Raw genomic sequence first — 22,548 nt, 5'->3', positions numbered from 1 at the left:
TGCTATCGCTGTGAGAGAAATGAAAAATAAACCCCAGATAATCCTTCAGTTAAAAGGTTACTCAGGGCGATAAAAGCTATTTTGTTAATTTATTTACTCTCTGCACTGGAGAGATAAAGAAAAGGAACAATTAGGGAATTCTAGGTGAGAGATTTTAAAAGGGCAATGACATTGGGTTAATATTTTATAAGACCTGATTGGCAGAGACCTGGAGAGGCCTTTTGTTTACACAAGCCCCAGACGAATGATTCACTCGCTTGTTTTGGCCAACCGGGCGGAAATGGAATAAATATCTTCATCCTTAGCTTTTAGAAACGTCAAACAAAAGACTGCGATAAAAGGTTAATGGCTCAATCATAACCACCAGGAAATAATATTATGCTCTTTCTCTGCAAACTCGAGCCACTATTGACATAATCAGGTTGAATTCCTAAAGATATCCGAAGATGGGAGGAGCGGATGACTTCCGTGTGTAACTGAATCCACTAAGGGAGTGTGCTCACTTGGGCTAAACATTACATTTGTGGTTTCAATTGATTTATAACAGATCGTAATCACTGCATTAACAGCGTTCTGGGTAATAAGATCTCAGTCACTGCTTCCGTTGTCAGAAACGAGACTGATGGCGAGATGTCAGAATTTTGCCGTGAGATCAAAAAGCATCCTGATATCTCATTCGATATTATGCCTCTTATTATACCTATCACCTCGTGTTGGCTTCCTGTAAACGGGGTGAGAACGTGAATTTAATTATTGTGCTTTTATTGCATTGTAGTGCTGAAATTGGACTCGTGTGGAGTGTATTGTTGGGCCCCGTGTAATCTGATTGCCTGCGCAGCGTAGTGTGTTGGATAGTATCAGGTTCCAGCCGACTCTGCTGGGTCAACACACGGCCGGGCCATTAAAGGAAGTCTGGTTCAGGGAAAGTTCACCAGTATTTTCTTTTCACCATAGCAGCAAAACAAGAAAAAGGGAGAGAATAGATGTGTAACATATTTGTGGCCCCAGCCCAAAGCTGGTGGGGCCTATTTTGCTTCCCTAATTGAAGCCAGAGAGATATAAGGGGGTCTGAATATCTTAAGCATAAATATAAATAAAGCATGAAATAAAATTCTTTCATGATTGACCTCTAGAACAGAAATAAAGTTGTCCAAACAAGCCCTAATTTGGAACTCAGAGGCTCTTATTTCCTGAAACGTTTCTATTTTTTAAGCAGAGAGAGAGAAAATTTAAAAGTAAAAGATTAGAAAAGACAACAGCGGATAAGAAATGTAGCAAAGGTACACAAATTCCAATCATAAATCCAGTTGTGCTATCTTTTTTTCTGCAATAATGGCCTAGTTTGGAGCCGTTTCTGTGCCAGGCTATTTAGGGAATCAGCATCTGCTGCTTGATAAATAGCCTGGCTCTTTTGTTTGAGGCCAGGTTGAGTTCCTCCCTGGACCCGGCTTATTAGCCTGGATGGTTCTGACCATCACAGATCCGTATGCCTGGAAAAATGTGGCGCAAATCGTTCGGGAACATTATACATGTGCAGTCTTTGGAAACGTTGAGCAGAGGAGCCACTTCACCCCCTCTTTAATAAAGTGTTTGCCATTTCTGCAAATGTAGACGTCTACTAAGCCATAAGGAAAGGAGACAGTAGCATTAATTTTCTGAGAGGCTTTCCTGTTGCTCGGAGGTTCCTCAGTTCAAAGCTCCATTTTCAGCTGGTGTATTGCTTTCATGGCTCGCTGGTGTTATTTGTGTGCAGGCTGTAGATGAAATGCTATCCCTTTAAACACGTGGGACAAAATCTCTCGCAGCCTATCCAAACATTACCTTTACTTAACTGGGCCTTTGTACCCGAGTTCACATCCTTTGACATGATCTAAGGTTGATGTGACATTTTTTTGTCCATTTGAGGGTCCTCTTTTGCTTTTAGTATTGTTAGTAAAAAGCCTTTTACCCATCACATACCCTCTATTGAGGTCTTTCATAAATAATTCAGCCAGAGTACAAGTGAAAGTGATGACAGCAAAACTGTCTGCGATCTCTCCCTCTCATAAGATCAAAGAGGTGCTTCTATAGAAATAGGAATTACGTTTCCAGACGTTCCTAGGTTGAGCGGGCACTCGTTTCTCTTTCCGCCTCCCTCTTTTCTCCCTCTCCCTCCTCTCGCTTTCTGCCGCTCGCTCTCCCTCTTGTTACTTCTTTCTATCACTCTCGTACTTCCCCTCCAAAGGGACACAGTTGGGTGAAGGTCTGCTTTTAGTCCTAAAACCTCCAGCGCCACTATATGAGAGAGTCAGCACATTCAGACAGATAGAGTGAGTGCACTCTATTAGCAGGAGTGAGGTAAATAAACCTCGCAAGATATGGCTGAATAAATTTCGACTGGCGTCTGAACTAAAACACACTGCGTCATTCTACAGATACCGCCTTTGGGAAATACAGTGAAATGTACTGTAACACAAACAGCCAAGTGGTTGATAAAGTCTAGAGAAAGACATTATTGTTACATTGATTGAATCTAGATTGTTCTTGCAAACACCTTTTTTTTTCTTTTTAAAAAATGGCGTAATTCAGTCTTCATATTAATTATGACTGTTTAAGTGTGAACTAACTTTACCTGCAGGAGATGAATGAACAAAGAAATTTCTTGTACCTCAAAAGAAAAAAAAAAAATATATGTATATAAAACTGATATATACATATCACTATCCATCCAGCTTTTCTCCCGTAGTTTCAGAACACTCTGGAAACCTTTTGGTGTTTTAAAAATGAGTCAAACTCACTTCTTGATAGAGAGCGCTCGGTATCCCGGTAAAGCTTGAAATGGACTATTGTATGTGAAATAATGTATGAAGCCAATATGTCACCTCTGTCACGTCACCATAATTCATCTTCAGCTGAGACATCCAGCCCCTTGTTCATAAAGAATATACCTCTATAGAATCTCGGCCCATTACATGCTCATTGTGTTGTTGTTTTTTTCAGCCTGTAGGCTTTTTTTTGTAACTATAAGCCAGCAAAGTAGGTATTGATTGAAACTCGAAGCTGTATTAATAAGTGAATGAGTAAGATGTGTGGAAAGTCAGGGGTGTATCTGCTTTGAAGGCCTTTTCTCCTCCACAGTAAGGTGGCACAGTCATTTATCACGGCTGGATCTGTGCCCCTCGTTTGGTGTAATAAAACTCCCCCATCAGAACCGTCCAACAGGTCTGAATCACTCTGTCACACCACCTTCCAGCTAAGGCACGCATTAAATCAAGCAAGCAGAACATTTCCTAAGGCAGCCATTGCCTTTTAATTTCCTGAAGAACCTTAAAATATCATTCATTACCAGAACTACACATATTTGGTTTTTAAAAGTCTCATAAATCAATAGTGGCCTGACTGCAATAATTATAACAAGTTAACATGTAATTTCCAGGCCGAGGGCCGCGCGCTGGATTTTAGCATATGCAAACGAGGCAATTCAAATAGTGTGGGGATATTAATACGGAGGAACAGGTAACGAGGTACGGGTTATGAATTATGCATCAAAAAGTGGTTGATCTTCAATAAAGGAAATGAATTCACCGTGTAATCTAATTAGTTATGGAAGTCTATTATGTTGAGCTGCAGAAAGCAACTGTCCTTGAAAAGAAATTTATTTACAGTACATGTTAGCTCTTTGGAATGGAATTGCATTCTGGAGTGCTCCAAATGTTAACACTCCCCCACCACCGCCACCACCACAGAGCACCAGACCAGCACTACCCACACGGCCCCTCCTCCTCATTTCTCACCCGACTTCTTCCCTCTTTCTGCCCGGTGTTTCAGCTCCAGACCCGGCCGGCCTCCGAAGAGAACCCAGAGCGTGACATCACCGGAGAACCCCCACATCATGCCCCACTCAGTCCCCGGCCTCATGTCCCCCGGCATGATCCCGCCCACAGGTATGATTTGGTCTGTATCTCTCTGTCACTGTTGCTAAGGCTCTGATTCACTCTGTCTAGGTCTCTTCCACACACACAAGCGCACGCATGCACATGCACATGCACATGCACGCTCAGCCTCCCCACGAGTGGCCTCCCCGCAGCTTGTCCTCGAAATGGCAACCAGTCGAAAGTGACACATGCATCCAACCACCAGACACCAGCCGCTCACTCGTTTACCAAAAACAGATCCTCTGCTGCCCCCTCCCCCCCCCCCCCCCCCCCCCCTCGCCGGAAACAAAGAGGAGGAGAATAGATTGGAGTGGAGATCTTTTCTCTCAGATTATTCCAGTAGATGTTGCATTTTGCCTTGAGTGCATTCTAATTAGTGCGATTAAATCCACTCCACTGGTATATGTACATAGGCAGTGGTGATGCTAAAGCAAGCTTATCGCCACAAGAATCAACAACAACCGTTTGTGCCCTAACTTACCCCCGGGCCAAGTCTTATTGCAACTAATGCTTTTGTTCTATTTGTGGCTGGCTTCATTGTGACTGCTTTGATGTTGGTGGCTGTAAGTGCTCTGCTTTGCATATTCTGCTCTCCTTAGTGATATGTCTTTAATGATATTACGCTGTCGAAAGGAGCTTTGTGCATTCTATTTAACCGACTATTCAATTTTTTTTGCACTTTTGCAAAGAGATAAAGCACCGCAGCAGATTTTCCATAGTGAACTTGAACACTTTTAATGATCCTACTGAACACATTTTAATTCTGTTTGTTTTCGTATTAGTTTAAGAACCACCCACTTTGAAATTCACTACTAAACGCGGGTGCCGGTTCAGTGCGGGCCAGTGCTTTGAACTGTGGGAATAGGATGAGGTCACTGGCTATCTGCGCAGCAAACTTAAAGGCTGAAGTGAACACAGAGAGGGACAATGATGAGAAAGACCCATGTTATTTAGTGGAACATAAAGCAACAGAAAAGCCTTTTGATATCATCCCCTTTAAGCCCAGAGGGACTCTATGATCTTGACATTTAGTCAGGGTATTCAGGGGGCAGAGATAAAGTAATTGAGGGGTTTTTTTTGGTGGGGTCTTCTCATAACTGCCTTAATCTTCCTAACTGTGGCGAGATGGAACTTTTTGCACCAGTTTCTGTGTCGTAATTAAACCACTTATTGTTTTGATGATAGTATTAAGCATTAAACGTCAAGGAAGTTACAGACTTTGACAGATTAGTAATTAAGTATAATTGACCACACATAAGTTAGCATCTAAGTAGGCGACTAATTGATCTCCCTGTCATGTCCAAATGTTCTGATTGATGATAAAAAACGACATTGAGAGACTGTCTTAAATAGTTACACCATCGTGTCATGTCACATTAGTTCATTTTTCAGATGAGTTAGCGCCTGCACAGAAAGACAGAATACGGGCCGACAGCTCTTCCCGAGGCTTCACCAATTCTTCGAGCCGCCCACAAAATAGCTGCGCCCTTTTTCATTTGGGCTGCGGATGAAGAGCACACAGTACTGAAATCAAGTGTTTGGTTCACAGTAACATGTCATCCCTCTGCTGATGTTCCAAGGAGATAAGCAGCATTAACAAATATGGTAATAGTGGTTAACTATTGCTCAAACTGGCAAAAAAGTTTCATCTTGAGATCGAAGCAGGAAGTTGTTCAATTATCTCATCTCCCAGCTTTAAAGAGCAGCATGACAGGCACTTACTTAACCGTTTTACAGTTTTCCTTTTTATTTTATTTCTTTTTTTCCTTTTTTTTTTTGGTGCAGCTCTTTTGAAGCGTCAGACTTAAGGTCATAGCTTTAAGTTCGGTGGCTGTATCGGTCACATGTGAGAAGTGCATGAGAACAAATGTCGTCTTCACTCAGCAGGACCAGAGAGTGGATGTGAGACACATTGTTAACATACACCAGTTCCATTTAGAAATGGACGTTTTAATGTGCTGAGTTAGTGCTTAGTTTTACACTTAAGGACATGTGTGAAGGCACACGTGTGTCTGTGTGAGTGCCTGAACGTGTGCATACTTCATGCCCCGAGGAAGGGGGGTGTGGGGCGGGGGTTTACGCTGGAGCCTTTCCAGTTGCTGATGCATTACAGGCAGATTGGCCCCCAAATCGGATTATTTGCTGTGGACTGACACCACACTGAGATGACATCTCCTTTAAAGTGGAGAGGTGGCCTCCACTCACACTCTGGCCACTACTTAAGCAGCAGCTTCAATATAATTCATTTATGTCCTGGATATGGCTTCAATCTTTTGAATAACGCAAGAGTACTGCATTTACCATTAGAGAAATGAATGTCACCTACATCTTACTGAGGTGCATCCTGTACTTTGCTGATAAAAAAAACAACAACAATATTTCCTAATGCCTCCTGGCATTGCCTCGCTTTAAGAGCGACACAGAGAGTTGCTTCTTCTTCTCACGAGTGCTGTAAGTGGAAACATACAGTAATATTTATCCTCTTTCAGTGTACAATTAGCACGTCATCCCCTGCTGCAGAGTGGATCATCTAATCCATCGCCACTTCAAGCTGCTTTAAAATAGATCCAGTATGCGCCAGGTAATTTAGTGTCAGTTCTTTGTGCCTCTGCCCCTCCTCTTTGAGTCCGCCGCTTGTCATAAGGTTAGCACGCTCTGTAATTGATACTAAATTTGTCATGATGTGGATAGCACAGTTCAAGTGGTTTAGTGTACCTAAGAGTCGCGTTGTTCCCATCCCCAGTTTGTCATTGCTGTGCTGCCACCAGTCCATGCATAAAATTAGGCGGCCATGCTCATTGACATGGAGTGTCTCTTCCCTATTTATCCTGCTTGCCCGATAAATAACCGGTGTTTTCATTGTTGCCTATGGTGCAGTCCCTAACAGAGAGGAGAACAGAAACACAGCAGATAAGCTCTTGTTTTTTGTTTGGGGTTTTTTTTTTTTGGGGGGGGGGGGGAGTTGCAATCACTGCAAGAGAAAGTCGTAAAAGTCGGTCTTTTGTGTACTGATGTGAAGTTAATCTGATTTTAATTTAATTATAAGAGTTAGTTGCGGAGGGCACAGGCATTGGGGTGTTTGTTGTAAGAATGTTCTGACATTGGCGCAGGTATGGGGCAGCTAGCATGTTAATTAATGATGAAGATCCTGACAATATGCAGAGGCATGACAGCGTTAAGCCAGTCGGCTGCTGCTTCCTTTGCATATTAATAGATCCTTCATTATTATTTAATATGACAGCTGCTCCAAGGGCTACCATCAGACCTTGTCTCTGTTATTTGCTGTTTTGTGCTCCCCATGTGACAGTACCATGCTATTCTCTATTTGTTGAAATGTTCCCCCCTTTCTGTTTCCTCGCTGGTGTGACTCTCAACATGCGACCGTGATGCGCTGTTAGTTTTGTGCTCTGGAGGATTCGGACTCGCCGGCGCGTCTATACGAGAAAAGTGTCTGAATCTAAAGGTGACTTTGAAGGACTATATGAGGCTGGATTGTTTTGTTTGCATAGTAATGAATGCAGATTAGCACCGAGTGGGATTGGTCCTGTTGACGTTTAGACTTCTAGTGGCTTAATAGACTTGTTGTTGGGCGCCAACATCTCCCTGGCTTCCTTATTACACGCGCTGTATTGAGGTGTGCGTTGTGTGGATATGACAATTGATCCGGCAAAATGAAGCAATTATCAGAACAAAGATTTCGATTTATGGAGTGTGTCACTTAGTCAAAGACAGGGGTGGATGTTGCGGGCGAATGATAAATGAAAAATGGAAAAGTGATCATTTCATCCGTTTCACAATGGTACGAATCAATTTCCTAGCCTTTATTTTCTCGCTAAACGTTTGATCAAAACTCATCACCTCCTACTTTCCGTTTCCTTTTTGCTTTAGTGGCTCTACAGTTTAGTCGACTAAAGAAAAAAATTATATTATATATATATGTGTTGAGGACAGATAGGCTGCAGTGCAATAAACCACCGTATTCCTACAAGTTAGACAGCATCAAAAAGCTCCATTGCTGCACTCCTTTTAGCAGCACCTGATTTGTGGGGGGAATTTATCACACAAACAGCCCAGAGGTGATTTCAATATTTACTCGGCAGTCTGTTCTGCATACGTCTCATTTGGAAAACAGTTGACTCTTGCCCATTATACACAAATGAAGGCTGACCTTCAGACTGGGCAGAGGCCACATTCATTATGTGGAGAAGTATCACCTTCTTATGAGGCAATGGCTTTTTTCCCCCTCCTCCTGCCCAGCCTATGCATATGGAACAGCAGCCAGGGCCCACTGCAAACGAGAGGGCCCTCGCTGACATGATGTATACTGTACGTCAATATGGTACTGATGTATTTTAAGATGCAAACAAGGCTTTAAATTATATGCACCTCCATGTCAGAGGCTCAGAGTGACTCTCACCATCTGCCTATCAGCTGGGGATGAGAGGAAAGGGTGTCCAGGCCGGTATGCTCTTGTGTGCGTGTTTGTCAGTGTGTGTGTGTCTGTTAGCGCTTGCATGTGCTGGCATGTATCTATTAGAGCCACGTGTTTGATTTCTACCTCTCCTTGTACTTGTGTCTCCCCTCAAATGCATGGCTAATAGCTGCTTTGAGTCCCATCACGGAGACGTGACAGCTTAGCGATGATAAACGGAGACGCCGCTTTGTTCTGCGTCAAACGTAAGGCAAACCTGCATATCAAGTACAAGCAGCACCCTGTGAAAGGGCAGGTGATATACCGTATTGTGGATATGAGTGATTCCAGTAATAGGTACATATCTTTTTCTCGCCATGCATCTTTGATTTTGTTGCTGGGGCTGGCGAGAAGAGTCGTGGGACTCCTGAGACACGCCAAGCCTAGAGGAGCTTTAGCACTATCTGTCCCTGCTGTTTGAGACCAGCCTCATGAATAAAGATTTCAGTCACGTTCAATACACCAGAACCCTGGAACTACCACAATGACAGACCAGTGCTTTATGATCTCTGCAGTGTGCTCAGCATATGTATGGCTGTAATATTAGACCTACTATGTCAATCACATCAAGTTCATTTTCATTAAAGTGGATGACCACGTCTAAACTTGCTATTTCGGGATGTATTTTGAGATCGCAGAGGGGATTCAGTGATGTCAGTATTCATATAGTTTAACGAAGCAGCTAACTTTGGCCTCAAGTAAATCCATGTAAAATTCTCAAATACATTCAAATTCAGTTCAATTCAATTCAGTCCAGGTTTATTTATTTAGCACCAAATCACAACAACAGTCACCTCTCAAAGCGCTTTATATCAGTTCAGTTCAGTTCATTTTTATTTCAAACATTTCAAACATGAGCCTTCACAATCATTACAATATATTATTCCATTATTTGTTTGAAAAGGAGTAGGTAGAAGTATTTACTTATTTGTCCCTACCCCCTCAAGTTTTACCTCTCATTCATTTAAATTTTTTTTTTTAGTCTTAAATTAAACAAACAACATATGAAACAAAAGTAAAGCAAAACAAAACAAAACATACATAAATCAAAAACAAGAAATTAGCAAGCCCCACCACAGTATAGTTTCTTTCATATGAAAAATACAGAAGGTGTATATTTGCAGATACACAAATTATTAAAAAACAAACAATATCTGATATCAAAATCTGATATTGCAAGGTAAAGACTCTACAATAATACAGAGAAACCCCAACAATAAGATGAGCCTCTATGAGCCAGCACTTGGTGACAGTGGGAAGGAAAAAACAGGAAGGAACCTCATGCAGAACCGGGCTCACAAAGGGGCAGCCATCTACCACAACTGGTTGGCTGGTTCTCTCTTGAGAAGCGTACGAAATAACCCATATCATCTCCGTACAAAAAAACAGTATGAATATTTGAGTATATTTGAGCCAAGCTCACTGCCACTTTTGACCTGTTGCCTCATCAGTTTCGTACTTCTGCAGACCACAGAACATTTTGAAATAAGAGATGATACAAAAGTTCACATATTGCTTCCTTCTTCATTCCTTAGTTAATTTTCACTCATGGCCCTCTAACTATTAAACTTGCTGGTCTGTCTATAGGATTCCATTGTGCCCGATAACTCGCCTTGACAGTGAGAGGAGCCCTCTTATTATGAGGCACGACAATGTATTGCTGTAAGAAACACGAGCAGCACTGTGAGGTATTATTCAGGTCGATTAGCTCTGATGAATGCATTAGACGGTATCACTGAAGTACCCTCCACAATAAGATTCAGAAGACGCAGCTCAGCACCTATATCTGTTCACTTTAACCCGCTTTACTTAATGTTTAATGCGTGCCCCCCCCCCCCCTCCCCCGCCGCTGTGTCACACTGCATCACTATTTCTCATTCACTATTATAAGCTGTACACACAAAGTGCTTGCATCATGCGCTGTTATCTTGACTGCATCTTTTTCCATCAAGGTACAAATACATCAATACACAGCGGCGAGGAATGCCAGAGTCTCTGAAACATTCATAAAAATCATATGCTGCCACACACACGGGGATCCATCTCATCAGCATGATAACCCGCTGTGAAGATATCCCCTGTCAGAAGATGAAAAACAAAGTCGTGATCTCGCAGGAGCTTATTCCCCATAGTGTATAAAATTATTCATTGTTTTATTATTTCAAAAGTCTCCCCCCTGTTTTCTTTTTCCTTCATTTTTTTTATTTGCCAAGGAGGCTTTTTGAAAGGTTTCGCAGGTGCAGTGGCTCAGCCACAGCAGACATGTAGCGGTCTGTAAGCGCACTGTCTCCTCTGCCTCTTCTCTCCAGGCCTGACAGCAGCGGCGGCAGCAGCTGCCAACGCAGCCATCGCAGAGGCCATGAAGGTCAAGAAGATCAAGCTGGAGGCAATGAGCAGCTACCACGGCAACGCCAACCACCACGGGGCCGACGGAGAGAATGGAGACCTCAGCTCCAGTGTCGGTGAGGATGCCCTTCATACACGCACACACTGTCACAAATACATCTCGCATTAGTGGGAAAAAAAAAATGCAAGCCACACACAAACACATGCGAAGACCTGCACACTTACCACCGTTTCAACACACGCTCACAGAACTCTTTTCCAAGACTGCACAATTATCTGTTTAAAAATAGACAGAAAATGTCCAGAGAGGCAGGGTATTATACACATCTCAATCCTCGGCCGTATAAAACGAGAATCAACACATATTAGGGGGGAAAAAATGCAGACTGGTTATTAAACAAGTTCCATTTTTGTCAGGGTTGTCAGTAAGTTTGAGCAAATTTGCTTTGATTTGCAGGAGTGAAAGCTTATGCGGTTCCATGCATTGTTCCAAAGGTACCCCAGCAGGCAAAAAAAACAATGCTGGCAATCAAACCCTTCATTCTCTCTTTACATGTATCCTGCCTCCTTTCTTTCCAGCCGAGGCTAAAAAGTCCAAAATAACAATAATTCCAGAACAGGTTTAGACTGAAATATGTCAAAGAAGAAGGTCGTTTCTACACCTCGCCATTAAAGCAGACACACTGTTCCTTGTGTCAATGGAGCTTTGTCAAAAGTAATAAAAAGGTTATACACACACAGAGGCACACACAGACACACAGCTTGCCTTAAACCGAAGACTCGCACGGTGTTCTTTCATGAGATGCTCTTTCCACTGTGCTGCTGCCTTCTCAAAGTTTATAAAGCAATAAACTATTGATTTTAGTTATTTTGTATGCACTGGGAATGCCCGCTTTAGTAATGTAAGTCATGTTTTTCCAAAAGTGTTTTATGTTGAAAGAAAAAAAAACAACTCCTAATAGCTAAGTGAAACTGTGAACACAGTTTCCCAAAGCTATCAGCTTTTAACAAGGTCTAATTGAATTGCTGTGAGAGCTCTGGTTTTTCACTATGTGCCATTTCAATTAATTATTAGCCCTAAAATGCAGAAGGATTTTTTGCAATATCACACACGAGCACTTAGTGTATTAAAGAGAATGATAATGTATGTTAGCGCGGATTCATGAGCCCGTTCCGAATTATAAACCAAGTGTAATCCCCGTAGCTTTGCTCGCTAAATTGAGGTTTTGATTCACTTACTGTAATAAATGGCTTGACTCCTGAACACATTTCGACAATAATACTTGACACCATGGAGCTTGTGGCGTGCGAGATGAAAACAGGATGTGTTTCTAAGCAGATTTAACAATGCGAAATGCATAAAGTGTGAGGTCATCACTCCGAGAGAATGGAGTGTGTAAAAAAAAAAAAAGGAGAGAGAGAGAATACGAGCCTGCGAGGTCACGGAAATAAAGATAAATGTGAGTACTAACAGCAAGGCTGTGGCAATGGAGCTAATAAGAAACTGTTTTATCTTTTTACAATTTAAATTGTAACCTTGAGCCCACAGCCAGCTATACAGGCTCCCGGTAGAATCATAATTCTGGCAAGGGGGAGCAGTTCTAGGTGTGGGTGCATGGGCCACAGCATTAGCTCTCTGAGTGAAATATATGGCAGTGACGCCTCTCGGCCCCATCCACAATCAATTGGATTCTTTTCCTTTAATATTTACTCGCAGCGATGAGATGCTCGTCTGCATGGTGATGAACAGTCTGCCACTGGCGTTTGAAGGTGACCTGTCAGTGAGTATGGACAAATCTCTCGCTCGCAGAAATGTAGAAAATAAATCATTAGGGGCAGGCAGTCAGACAGGGGCCCCTCTCTCTCCCTCACTCTCCTCGGATTTAAATCAGCTCAGATTTATGATTTGAATTAATGCTTCGTTTGGTCAAAGGAATGGTCGCAGAGACAAATGATGTTTGGTACTGAAACCATCCTAATATTGATTACTGGGTGTCGCAGCAATCTCTTGTTTATATCAAGCACTCTCCTGTGACAGGGTGGCCAGCAGGAGTCATCCTGATAATACGCTGGAGATATATGGCCCGCTCTGCACTGCAGAGCCATGAAACACAAGCTAGCAGCATGTTGTCTTCTTCATCTAGCCCCAGACTTTGCTTCACGTGTTTTATTTTTAATGAAGGCATTTTGGGATTCCACAGTTGCGAGACTTAACAAGGAAGCCTGATTACAGATTTTACTTCAGATTCCATAAAGTGGCTCACTCTGGTTTGATTTATGAGCTTTTTTTTTTTTTTTTTTAAGTGCGAATCCCTAATATATCCAGCTCTTGAGCCTATTATCCAATAGCTATCGAGACGTATAAATCAGTTGACTGATGTAGCAGAAGGGGAAATGCATGTGGCTGTGGCTTTTGTTGGGACTTTTGCTGGATTGACTGTTGTTCAGAGTGCTGACTGGGGAATGACTTCATGCTGTTTTTAAACAGACTCAGACCACAGCTGCTCTGAGGAAATGGACTGGCGTTTTATAATCAACCGGCTTAAACTAAGACCCACACAAACGGATGTGTTTACTTACACAAATTATGTTACCAGCCACGATAGGAATTGATATGATAATGAGCATCCTTCTGATAATACCACTAAGGACATAGATCCATTTAATCAGAAAAGAGCCACTACATCAACCCGTGGAGGGGAAAAGAAAAAAAAAAGCCTCCTCGGGCTAAAATACAGAATACAGGTGCCTCATCTCAGTGTTTGTCTGAAGCAGTTCTTGTATTGTGAAGCGCTTGAAGCAAAGCACAGCAGAGCCAGCCAGTGAAGGACACTCTGTACTGTTTGTAGAGTTGGATTGCCCGCCGCTGTCTTTGTGTTGATGTAAATTGAACAGGCTAATGTTTCTCCCTCACATTAAATATTCATCACAATTAGACCTTCCTGTTTGCATCAATGTTATTAATTATAAGGAAAAAAAACAGCCAGTTCAACTCTCTGCCAAAATCACCAAACATCCTGAGTGAGAGATGGAGAGAAGGAAATAGATATGTATGAAGAAGAGGAGGCAGGAGAGAAGGGTAAAAAAGATATGGAGATGGAATGACATCAAAATGTAAAGAGAGGCAGGATGGTGTGTGTGTGTGTGGGGGGTCTTTCTTTGATTTTCCCTCGCACTCTTTAGTTGGGCAGAGGGAGAGCTCTCAAAGCACAATGTGGATTGTTCCTGCGCCTCTCAGGAAATGCCACAATTACAGATCACAGACCAAGCAAAACACGTGTGGTGCTTGGCCTTGAGGGGGATAAACAGCCCGCCATTCCCTCCCAGTGCATTGACCCCAGCCACAACCTTCATTACTGGGAGAAAAAATATTGTCAGCTGCCCACTAACAAAGACCTGCCAATTCCAAGAGAAGGAATTGGGTTTGTTTTTTTTTCCAGTTACAGAAAGGGGAAAAAAAGTGTTTCTCGGAGGTTCAAAAAGAACCAACAAAAGAAACAGGTTGAGACGATAAGGCAGGGGTTTCACCCTTTGTCCTCTTTTCTCTGTCTCACTTACTTCTCTGTCTTTCACCCTCCGTCTCTCTTTGGCCACTGGGTGCTGCCCTGCCACTCATCTGACTCCTCACCACACAACTCTAATGGAGCTGAAATCCTGTTTGTAATTAGATATGGGAATTCCACTGTCATCAGCCAGATGATGCCACGACATGCTGGCTAAACAACAGCGCGGCGGTAGAAGGAGAAGACACAACTGTCACTGCTAACTTAATCTCCAAAAAAAAAAAAAAATCTCTTCCGAGTCCGCACTGTAACATCGCAGCGAAGCTTTAAAAGGAGCGATGCATGAAAACCTGAAAACCCTTTGTCTCAACATCTGTGGCTTCGGTCCAGGCTGCCTTTCGCCCAACAGGGGCGGGTGGGGGAGTGGAAAGCCTCATGCTAGTCTGAAGTTTGGACGGGTGGTGACAGGTACCTGGAGTCTTGCCTGACTGAGTGAGGAGTTGAGGGAAAGAGGTTCTGGGTGAGATGATGAGGAAGCATCATTCTCTCTTTCCAGGGTCATCAGGCTAATTTCTGCAAGCACTACCCTCACGCTTGCATGTTTGCATGCGTGCGCGCGCGTGTGCCTGCGTGCGTATGTGTGTGTGTGTGTGAGAGAGAGAGAGGAAGAGGGGGCCTTGGCCCCTGAGAGCGCTCTGTGAGGAGACCACAGCTGTACACTCCCAGCAGCTAATTGGTCCTTATCTAGCTGTCCCATTCATCTTCATTTTTTACCAATTACTGAGCATTATCTGTGTTCTCAGTTGGGTATGGGACTTAATCCTTTTTGGTTAAGCTGGTGCTACAGCTTGCAAATTTCAAATGGAGGAAGGGTGGGTTGGTGGGTGGTGTATTTGGATGTGGTCGGGGGGGTGGGAGGGGCAAAAGTCGCAGCAAAAAACAAACTCCGAAACTTCCCATCATCCCTAACGGGCGAGAAGCAATCAATAAACAATGACATCACATGAAGGAGAAAGGGGGTGGGGAGAAAAAAATGGAAGGGATCAATTATTGGCGTTATAATTCAAGTCCTTGTTTGCAAACGTTGCAGCCGCATTGATTAGGCTGTTCTTGTTGCACTCGCCATTATTGACTTGTTAAGGCCATATTTTCTCATCATCAGTGGTTTTACCTTTTGCACGCACGGATAACAGCGCTTTTAGAGTGGGCGGGGTCATTAATTATTTAGCATGTATTTATTTTAAAGCGCGGCGAGTGAGAAAAAAAATCACCGTGTTTACGCCACAAACAACACAAAGTATAGTACATTGCTCATCCAGAAGGTACATCAAGACGCCGCAGTCTGGGGCAGTTAGCCTTAATTTTCTGAGATCAATGCATAACTAGACTCCTCTCTATATGGGGTCCGTGCTTGGCCATGTTGCAGAGCTGAGTGGAGTCAGGCTTGAGACCATGCACTAATTACTGGAGTGTTCACTGCTCTGTTGGATAGCATTTGTGCAATTTTGGAACATATAAGAGAGTCAGTGCGCTTTGCGATAAGCCGCTAAATAAGACATTAAGATGACAGCGCGTGTGAGTGGAGAAATGATAGTCGTCGAATGTGAGCCGAACACGGGGCTAAAATGGGTAGAGGTGACGTGCACCCGGGCGTATATTTACTGGACATACAGGCATGCGTGTCAGCACACACAGACAAAGCCACGCATACAAAAGCAGGACCCATATAGAGAGACACTGCTCTTGCACTTTGATAGGGATCTGTTTGGTCACATTCTCTGTGCCAGCTGTCAGCCCAGCTCCACTGCTGCGATTTAATTAGTCTGTTTATGTCCTTTCTAATAATAAAGCTCTCTGGGTGGAAGGACACGTCCAACTAGCTAACTACGCGCTCCAACCTGCTAGCTGCATTAGTGCTGGTGGCCCAGCACAGCTGAATGTGGGCCATGATGGAGGATGGTGGCAACTTCCTGCACCTCTCCTCTAGAACAGTGGCCCTCAGGCTCAGATCTAGTATCACCCCCTACTCAATCCTAACCTTAACCATTAGGGGATAAAGCACATACTGACCTGATATGAGTGTCTAGGGGCAACTTCATCCATCTTCCTCTCTAGCTCTCTTGTGGGAGCCTTTGTCAGCCAAAGCTCTTTGGAGAGACTAGATTGTAGCCATAGGCTGAATGGAATTCATTTCACGAACATATCATAACACCTCTTTTTACAGCGGCAGGTTATTGTCTTGACTAATTTATGCAATTCAACATTTTATTTGGGTTTTCTCCCCATCTTCTTATATCAAGGGTCCTTCTCCGGACAAAACAGGATTTCTTTGACCTGCCAGCGTTGGGCAAACGGGGGCTAGTGGTGGTGAGTGAGCGAGACAGAGAGTGGCAGAGCAGACAGGCAGCCTTCCAGTCTGAGTGAAGAGCTTGATGGGTCTCCGTCGCTCTCTTGGGCTTTGGCCCTCACCATCTCTCTATTAGGCTGCCAGGCTCATGGGAGCCAGGTGACAGATAAGTGAAGAACGACACACACATTTTAATAGACATTTCAAAAGATAAACCTGATAATCATTTCTCTTTTTAATGAAGTCTAATGTCCTCGTTCTAATTCCGGTTGCGTCGGCTGTTAAGCATCAGCGTAACACTTGAATATGCATGATTGGGAAATTGTGAGGCGCACCGATGTAGCTACAAAACACACAAACGCAGACAACGGCAGAAATAGATTACAATAACAGGGGGAATTGATTAAACATTATTTCCGTAATGATCCATATCAAGTTCTATCATCTTTGAGTGGCAGCGGAGTTGCGGCGCTACGGAGAGGAAGAGGCGGCGGCGCTCGAGAAAGCGTCATGGAAATATTTGTTTGATTGTCTCTTGCGGTTAGCTCACAATAGCAGGAGCAGAGCTATAAAAAAACAACTGACCAGTCGAGTTGTCATCCCTCATCAACATTAGGCCTCATTCCTCATTAATTGGATAGATTAATTTGGAGCGCTTTGATGCCGGGGTGATGCATGTGTTCGGCTGTCCCCTCCTCACTATTCTCTGTCAGGTTGAATTTAGCCAGGGAAGGGGCTGACCTTTGAAAGTGAAGAGATCAACACAATTTGAAAAGACAATGTCACTTGCTGTAAATGTGATACGTGTAATAAATGACATTCAACCTTTCGGTGATGATGAGCTTTCGCAGGTCGGAGCGATGTGAAATATACGTGGTGTGTGATTGCGTCGGATGCGGAGCCGTTTTCACATGCACAGTTAAGATGGCGCAGCGTTAGAGCCTGGATATCATGCGCTCTCATTTTCCCGTGATTATGTCTAAGAGGAAACATTAGCATAGAGTAATGATATTACTGTGTGTACACAATAGCAGTAATGGCAGCGCGGTGATGACAACAGCGAAATGGCGTTCTCTTTTAACTGTGATTGCACTGTAAAAATGTAGCATTGCCCGGGAAGGATTCAAAAGCGTTTCGTGACAGAAAAGAAAGTTGGTCGTGTTCCGCAAAAGCACTTTTTTTCCCCCTTTTTCTTCTTCTTCTTCTCTCAATTATGATATGGGAACCCTCATCCAAATAGAGCTATCAGCCTTCCTGAGCCCAGACATCTTCACCATCACAAAGCCTCTCCTCTGGGACCAAGATAAAGACGGAGCGCGTGAGCAAGTTCAAACAACGTAAAGGAATTTCACAATCAGCACGCCCTTCAGAGGGTGAACAAACAAAGGAAGCCGTTTCTTCATAAATGATATTTAGAATCTATAGACAAATAATCAAACAAATATATATCTATGTATATTTTAACATGTTGTCCTCTGCCTCAGTTGAAGTCCACACTGAACTGCATTTCAAGGAAAATTCACCTCGCGCTGACAAAGGTTGAGCGTTACTGATTTTCTCTCTCTCTCGAGAGAGAGAGAGGTGCTTGTCATGGAGGAAGTGAGAGCGCAGGAGGTAGTGATGCTAATTTTGTAATTAAAACAGATGATCCGATGACCACATGCAAACCGATCCCTCCCTACCACCACCACCATCCACCCCTCCACCCCTCAACCCCTATCCCGGCTAAATTGATATGATGGCAGAGTGGGTCGTGATTGATAACACTCGTCAATATATTTCATTTCAGGAGCCTTAGTCAAATGACAACTGGTTGTCATTGACTGAAAGCAATCTTTTTAAAAGGGGGAGCCTTTGCTAAGTATCAGATGAAAATGATTCCTCTGTCTGCTTGGGTGTCACTGTCTGTAGGAGCTTTATTGATTGGGCTTGAATATATTGCAGCCGCAGTAGTAACAGCTGCTAGTAATATCTCTCCTCTCCTTCGCCTCTCCTCTTCTGCTCGCAGCACTTTCCGTGCCACCGCTTATTGTGAGTGATCCAGCGTCGGAGCTCCTGCGCCGATTCCACGGCGATCCTCGGAGTGACGTGTGGCAAATGTGAAGTGAGCCTGGTTCCGACCCAAATTAGAGAATGCCTCCCGTGTCCTAATGTGTCCTGAAGGCCTGGCTGTCTTGGCCAACCGCACACACACGCGCGCACACACATACTCCCGCGCATGACTGCGTTAACTAAAACCCACCATTGTGTCGCCCGCCCCGCACGCTCTGTGTTATCAAGCACAAGGATGTTGGCATGGGTTGGTAAAGGTCATTTACTGTAATGAGATTTGCCACATACAAGCATATGGCTTGATTATTGCCCTGTTCGTTAACATTTTCAGGAAAGAGACAAATAGACAGCTAAAATGGGAGGGGAGGGGGGGGGGGGGGGGGGATAGCACAGGTGGGGCGGTGGCGAAACGTGTTCAGCACCCCCCACCACCACCACCTAAAAGATAGCGAGAACTTCTTCCACAACAGATCTGTCACAGAGATGATTGATCTTCCAATTTTCATAAGGAATGCGCACTATTAGAGCCGAGGATTTAAATTATCCTATAAAAGTTGCCTGCCTTAGATTTTTATGCGCTTAATGGACAAACACCTCTGTCTGTCTCCTTGATAATTTCTACCACATGTTACACTCCAGCGGTTTGGGTTTGGAAAGCAATTATGTTACCTCATGAAAGCAGAAATGTTTTCTTATCATGTTTTCTTTCTTTCTTTTTTTTTTGTTACATTTCGTGATTTAGTTCATCAAAAAGTCTATGCCCACCTCAGTTGCGCGTCTTTGCCTTGGCACGTCGAGCGTATTTTGTCTGCTGATGCGTTAATAGCTTGTTATTCATCCAATCGTTACAGCTCTTGGAATGTAAAGCATTTTTTTCCCCGCATGTGTTTATATGTTTGGCTGGCTTTGCGCCGGCGCGTAACTTTACACAATTATCCATACTGCATCATTGTCTGAGCGTGCGGCCGTGTGTTTTCATGTTTACCTCTCTTTGTTGCTGCAAGATGTATGAGTTTTATGTCCCCGTTTGCAGTGTGCGTGCGTGTGTGTAGGCATACTTGAGTGGACAGCAGGTATTTAACAAAGACAAGATGTTTGCTTTATTATCAGCATTAACTACGTAAACACAAAAAGCTTCAAAGTTTCATTCAATGACACTGAAGGGCTGTGGGTGGCTACATCAAAGCTCGAAACCTTCCCCTCTCCCCCCATTTTAATGAGAAACAGGACTCACCAGCCTTGACTGAACCTGCCATCTGTGTGTGTGTGTGTGTTTTCTTGTTTGCCTGTGTGTATATGAATGTGGGACTAGCAAGCACATGGAAGCATGCACTTGTGTAGTCTAAAGTGGCACCACAATTCTAGACGACTTATTTATGGAGGCCGTGTCTTATGTTTGATCTGATGCATACACACCCCCCTGGTCCACCTCCTCCGTGGCAGGACTTCCTTTTCCCCCCCTTTTTTAAAAAAGGAGATTAACAGTTATAGTAAAGACGACTAGCTGATTAATGCTATGGAGACCTCTAAATGTCTCGCCGCGTGACAGACACTTTTTCATGAGCCATTCATTTCCTTTTGGGACCGGTGTGCAAATCCTTGATACGACCACAACAAAGACTCTCCTTGTGCGCGCCACCGTCTTTACCTTTGTCGGAGAAATGCATACACAACATGGGGGCATTTTTACAAGCGCAATTAAGAGGGAAAACGGAGATGTTTTTGCGGCGGCGGGCTGCGTATGGATTGTGCACTGAGTCAGTCCATTTAGCAGCTTTGACTGGAATGGCCCTGTTCAGTTTGACAGATCAGAAGAGGGGAGGAAAAAATATCTCAACACCATGAAAACCAAAGGCTTAGCAGTGAGCAAATCAGCCCTTTGTCTTGTTCAATTCAAATCAAAGGATAACCAGGAATGTTTGTTTGACAACAGCATTTACAATGCATTGTTCTGAAGCCCAGAGCCTCCCAAACAAAGACAGATAGGCTTTAAACAAGTCATTTAATTAGCACCGGATCCCCAGCTTTGGCTGCGCCAACCAATTATACATTCCTGAGGCATGTGCAGGTCCTATTTCACGGGAGTGAGAGGCAGATCCTCTCCAGCCCTGTCTCTTACAGTACATCTCTCCCCTTCCATTTAAGAGAAGGTAAATAGCCCAGACAGACAGCTTCATTAGCCAGCGTCTGAAGAGCGCGGGGCCGATTGTCGCTTAAATAGTGCGCTTTTACTGCAGGCCCAGCCAGCGACCTCCGATCAATTACAGCTGACATTATTGTTTGTCGGGAGCTTTTTTCCTGGACAGAGGGAGTAAAAAACGAGATCAGGCCTGAGCTTTGGCTGGAAATGTAATCTTCCCCCTCTCTTTGGTTCTTTCGCTCCACAAACAATAAATCATTCAGTTGAAGAGATAATAAAGTGCCAAGTAGGAGCTAGTTTAATTTTTGTCAGGGGAAATCTGTCCACAACAGAGTTAAGGGTAAGGGGCCCAGCTGCTTTCTCATCCCATTTTCAATGACAATGGCTTAGCTCCTCTCCTCTTATTTTCCTCCGTAGGGTTAGATGGCCAAAAAGGCTGAAGTTCTGTGTCGATGAGGATTAACTGCGGCACGAATCACCAAAATAAATCACTGCTGGCGTTTTAATCATTTTTTTAAATCGTTCAACAGTCAATCAATCCATTTTTTTCCACTTTTTTTCAAATCTTTTTTTTTAATAAGTAACAAACCTGCCATTAGCCGTGAGGTTTGATTCTGATGTAACAGGTTTTTAATCATGTTGCTACCAAGGGCTGTTTTAATTCATTCAATTCATCCTCCGCGATTCAGATCTTTGCTTATCCATGCGTGAACTCCCAAGCACTGCACGACATAATAGCTGAGCTGTTTATATTGGTATTAAGTGATTTGTAGTTTTAATGATGGTAAATAGGAGTTCACCTTTGCAGGTCCCTCAGGCTTACTTCAGGTAAATTACTCCAAATGCATTGTCTGCCCTTCAGGAAAGAGAGAGGTGGTGGTTGGGAGGGGGGCTTGTGGGAATTCACCTCTCATCAGGTCTGAACTTCTATTTCAGAGATAAACAGAAAACTGACAAATATGTTTCTAACAGTTTGCCCACTGGAATATCTTCACAATATCACAGCGATTAATGAGTCTCTTCATTCTGGTTTTTGAAAAGGACAAAAAAAGAAGCAAAAATCTCTGTTTATTATTACCTACGTAAAAAAAAATTGTAGCGATTATTCATAGTCCTTTCATTTAAATGAGAATAAAAATCAAGAAAATGAGAAGAAATTGCATATGAATGCGATGAAAACACTCTAACTGTCTTGTGAAAATGCCAGATTCCTTGAATAAATGCATATCCTCCTCACCTGGCTCCTTTCAGCCATAAATAAAAGGATTTGGTGCACCCTTGTTGGCCTGTGGCACATTCCCCTACAGTGGCCTGAATGGGTCTTTATGGGAGAAACATCGCTTTAGGATGGGGTGACAAGAAAGGGGCTGGACGGGCACTGAAAGCGAGACTAATACCCCCTTAGAGCGAACAGAGGTCCTGTGTTTCCGCGCCAGCCTGTCAGTCAGGTGGAGACACATCAATGAAATTCACATACCATCAAGAGAAAGATATGACAGGGAGATAAGTGGCGGTATGTTACTAACAAAGAGCAGACCTGCGTTGTTTTAAGTGACTTTTCACCTCTTTTTCATACTTTATTGATATGGTGAAAATCTACCTTTATGTGTGTGTAGCTGCGTTTGATTGAATGGGCGTAATAGAGACACCTCAAAGGCAGAATAAGTCTCTTCACTCTGGCCCTTGAGTGGCCTTGAAAGGCTGATAGGTAGCCTAGACCTCTCCATGTTGTCCTACAGTAAGTACCCCCGCAATCAGGCCCTCTGTGGTGTTTT

General features: G+C 43.4%; 1 protein-coding gene across 2 annotated transcripts in view; it reads left to right on the top strand.

Moving 5' to 3' along the window:
- The window catches only part of dachd (dachshund d), a 92,822-nt gene that overhangs the window by 42,888 nt on the left and 27,386 nt on the right, over positions 1-22,548 (top strand). For both annotated transcript variants that reach the window (XM_006788162.3, XM_087829777.1), the window contains exons 2-3: positions 3,808-3,923; positions 10,695-10,847. In XM_006788162.3, the coding sequence (XP_006788225.1) occupies positions 3,808-3,923; positions 10,695-10,847 (269 nt within the window). The remainder of the gene's footprint in view (positions 1-3,807; positions 3,924-10,694; positions 10,848-22,548) is intronic.

The sequence above is a fragment of the Neolamprologus brichardi genome, chromosome 16 (assembly GCF_056152115.1).
Source record: "Neolamprologus brichardi isolate AB-2024 chromosome 16, ASM5615211v1, whole genome shotgun sequence".
Classification (NCBI taxonomy): domain Eukaryota; kingdom Metazoa; phylum Chordata; class Actinopteri; order Cichliformes; family Cichlidae; genus Neolamprologus; species Neolamprologus brichardi.
The sequence above is the reverse complement of the archived record's forward strand: the minus strand, read 5'-3'. Positions and strand labels throughout refer to the sequence as shown.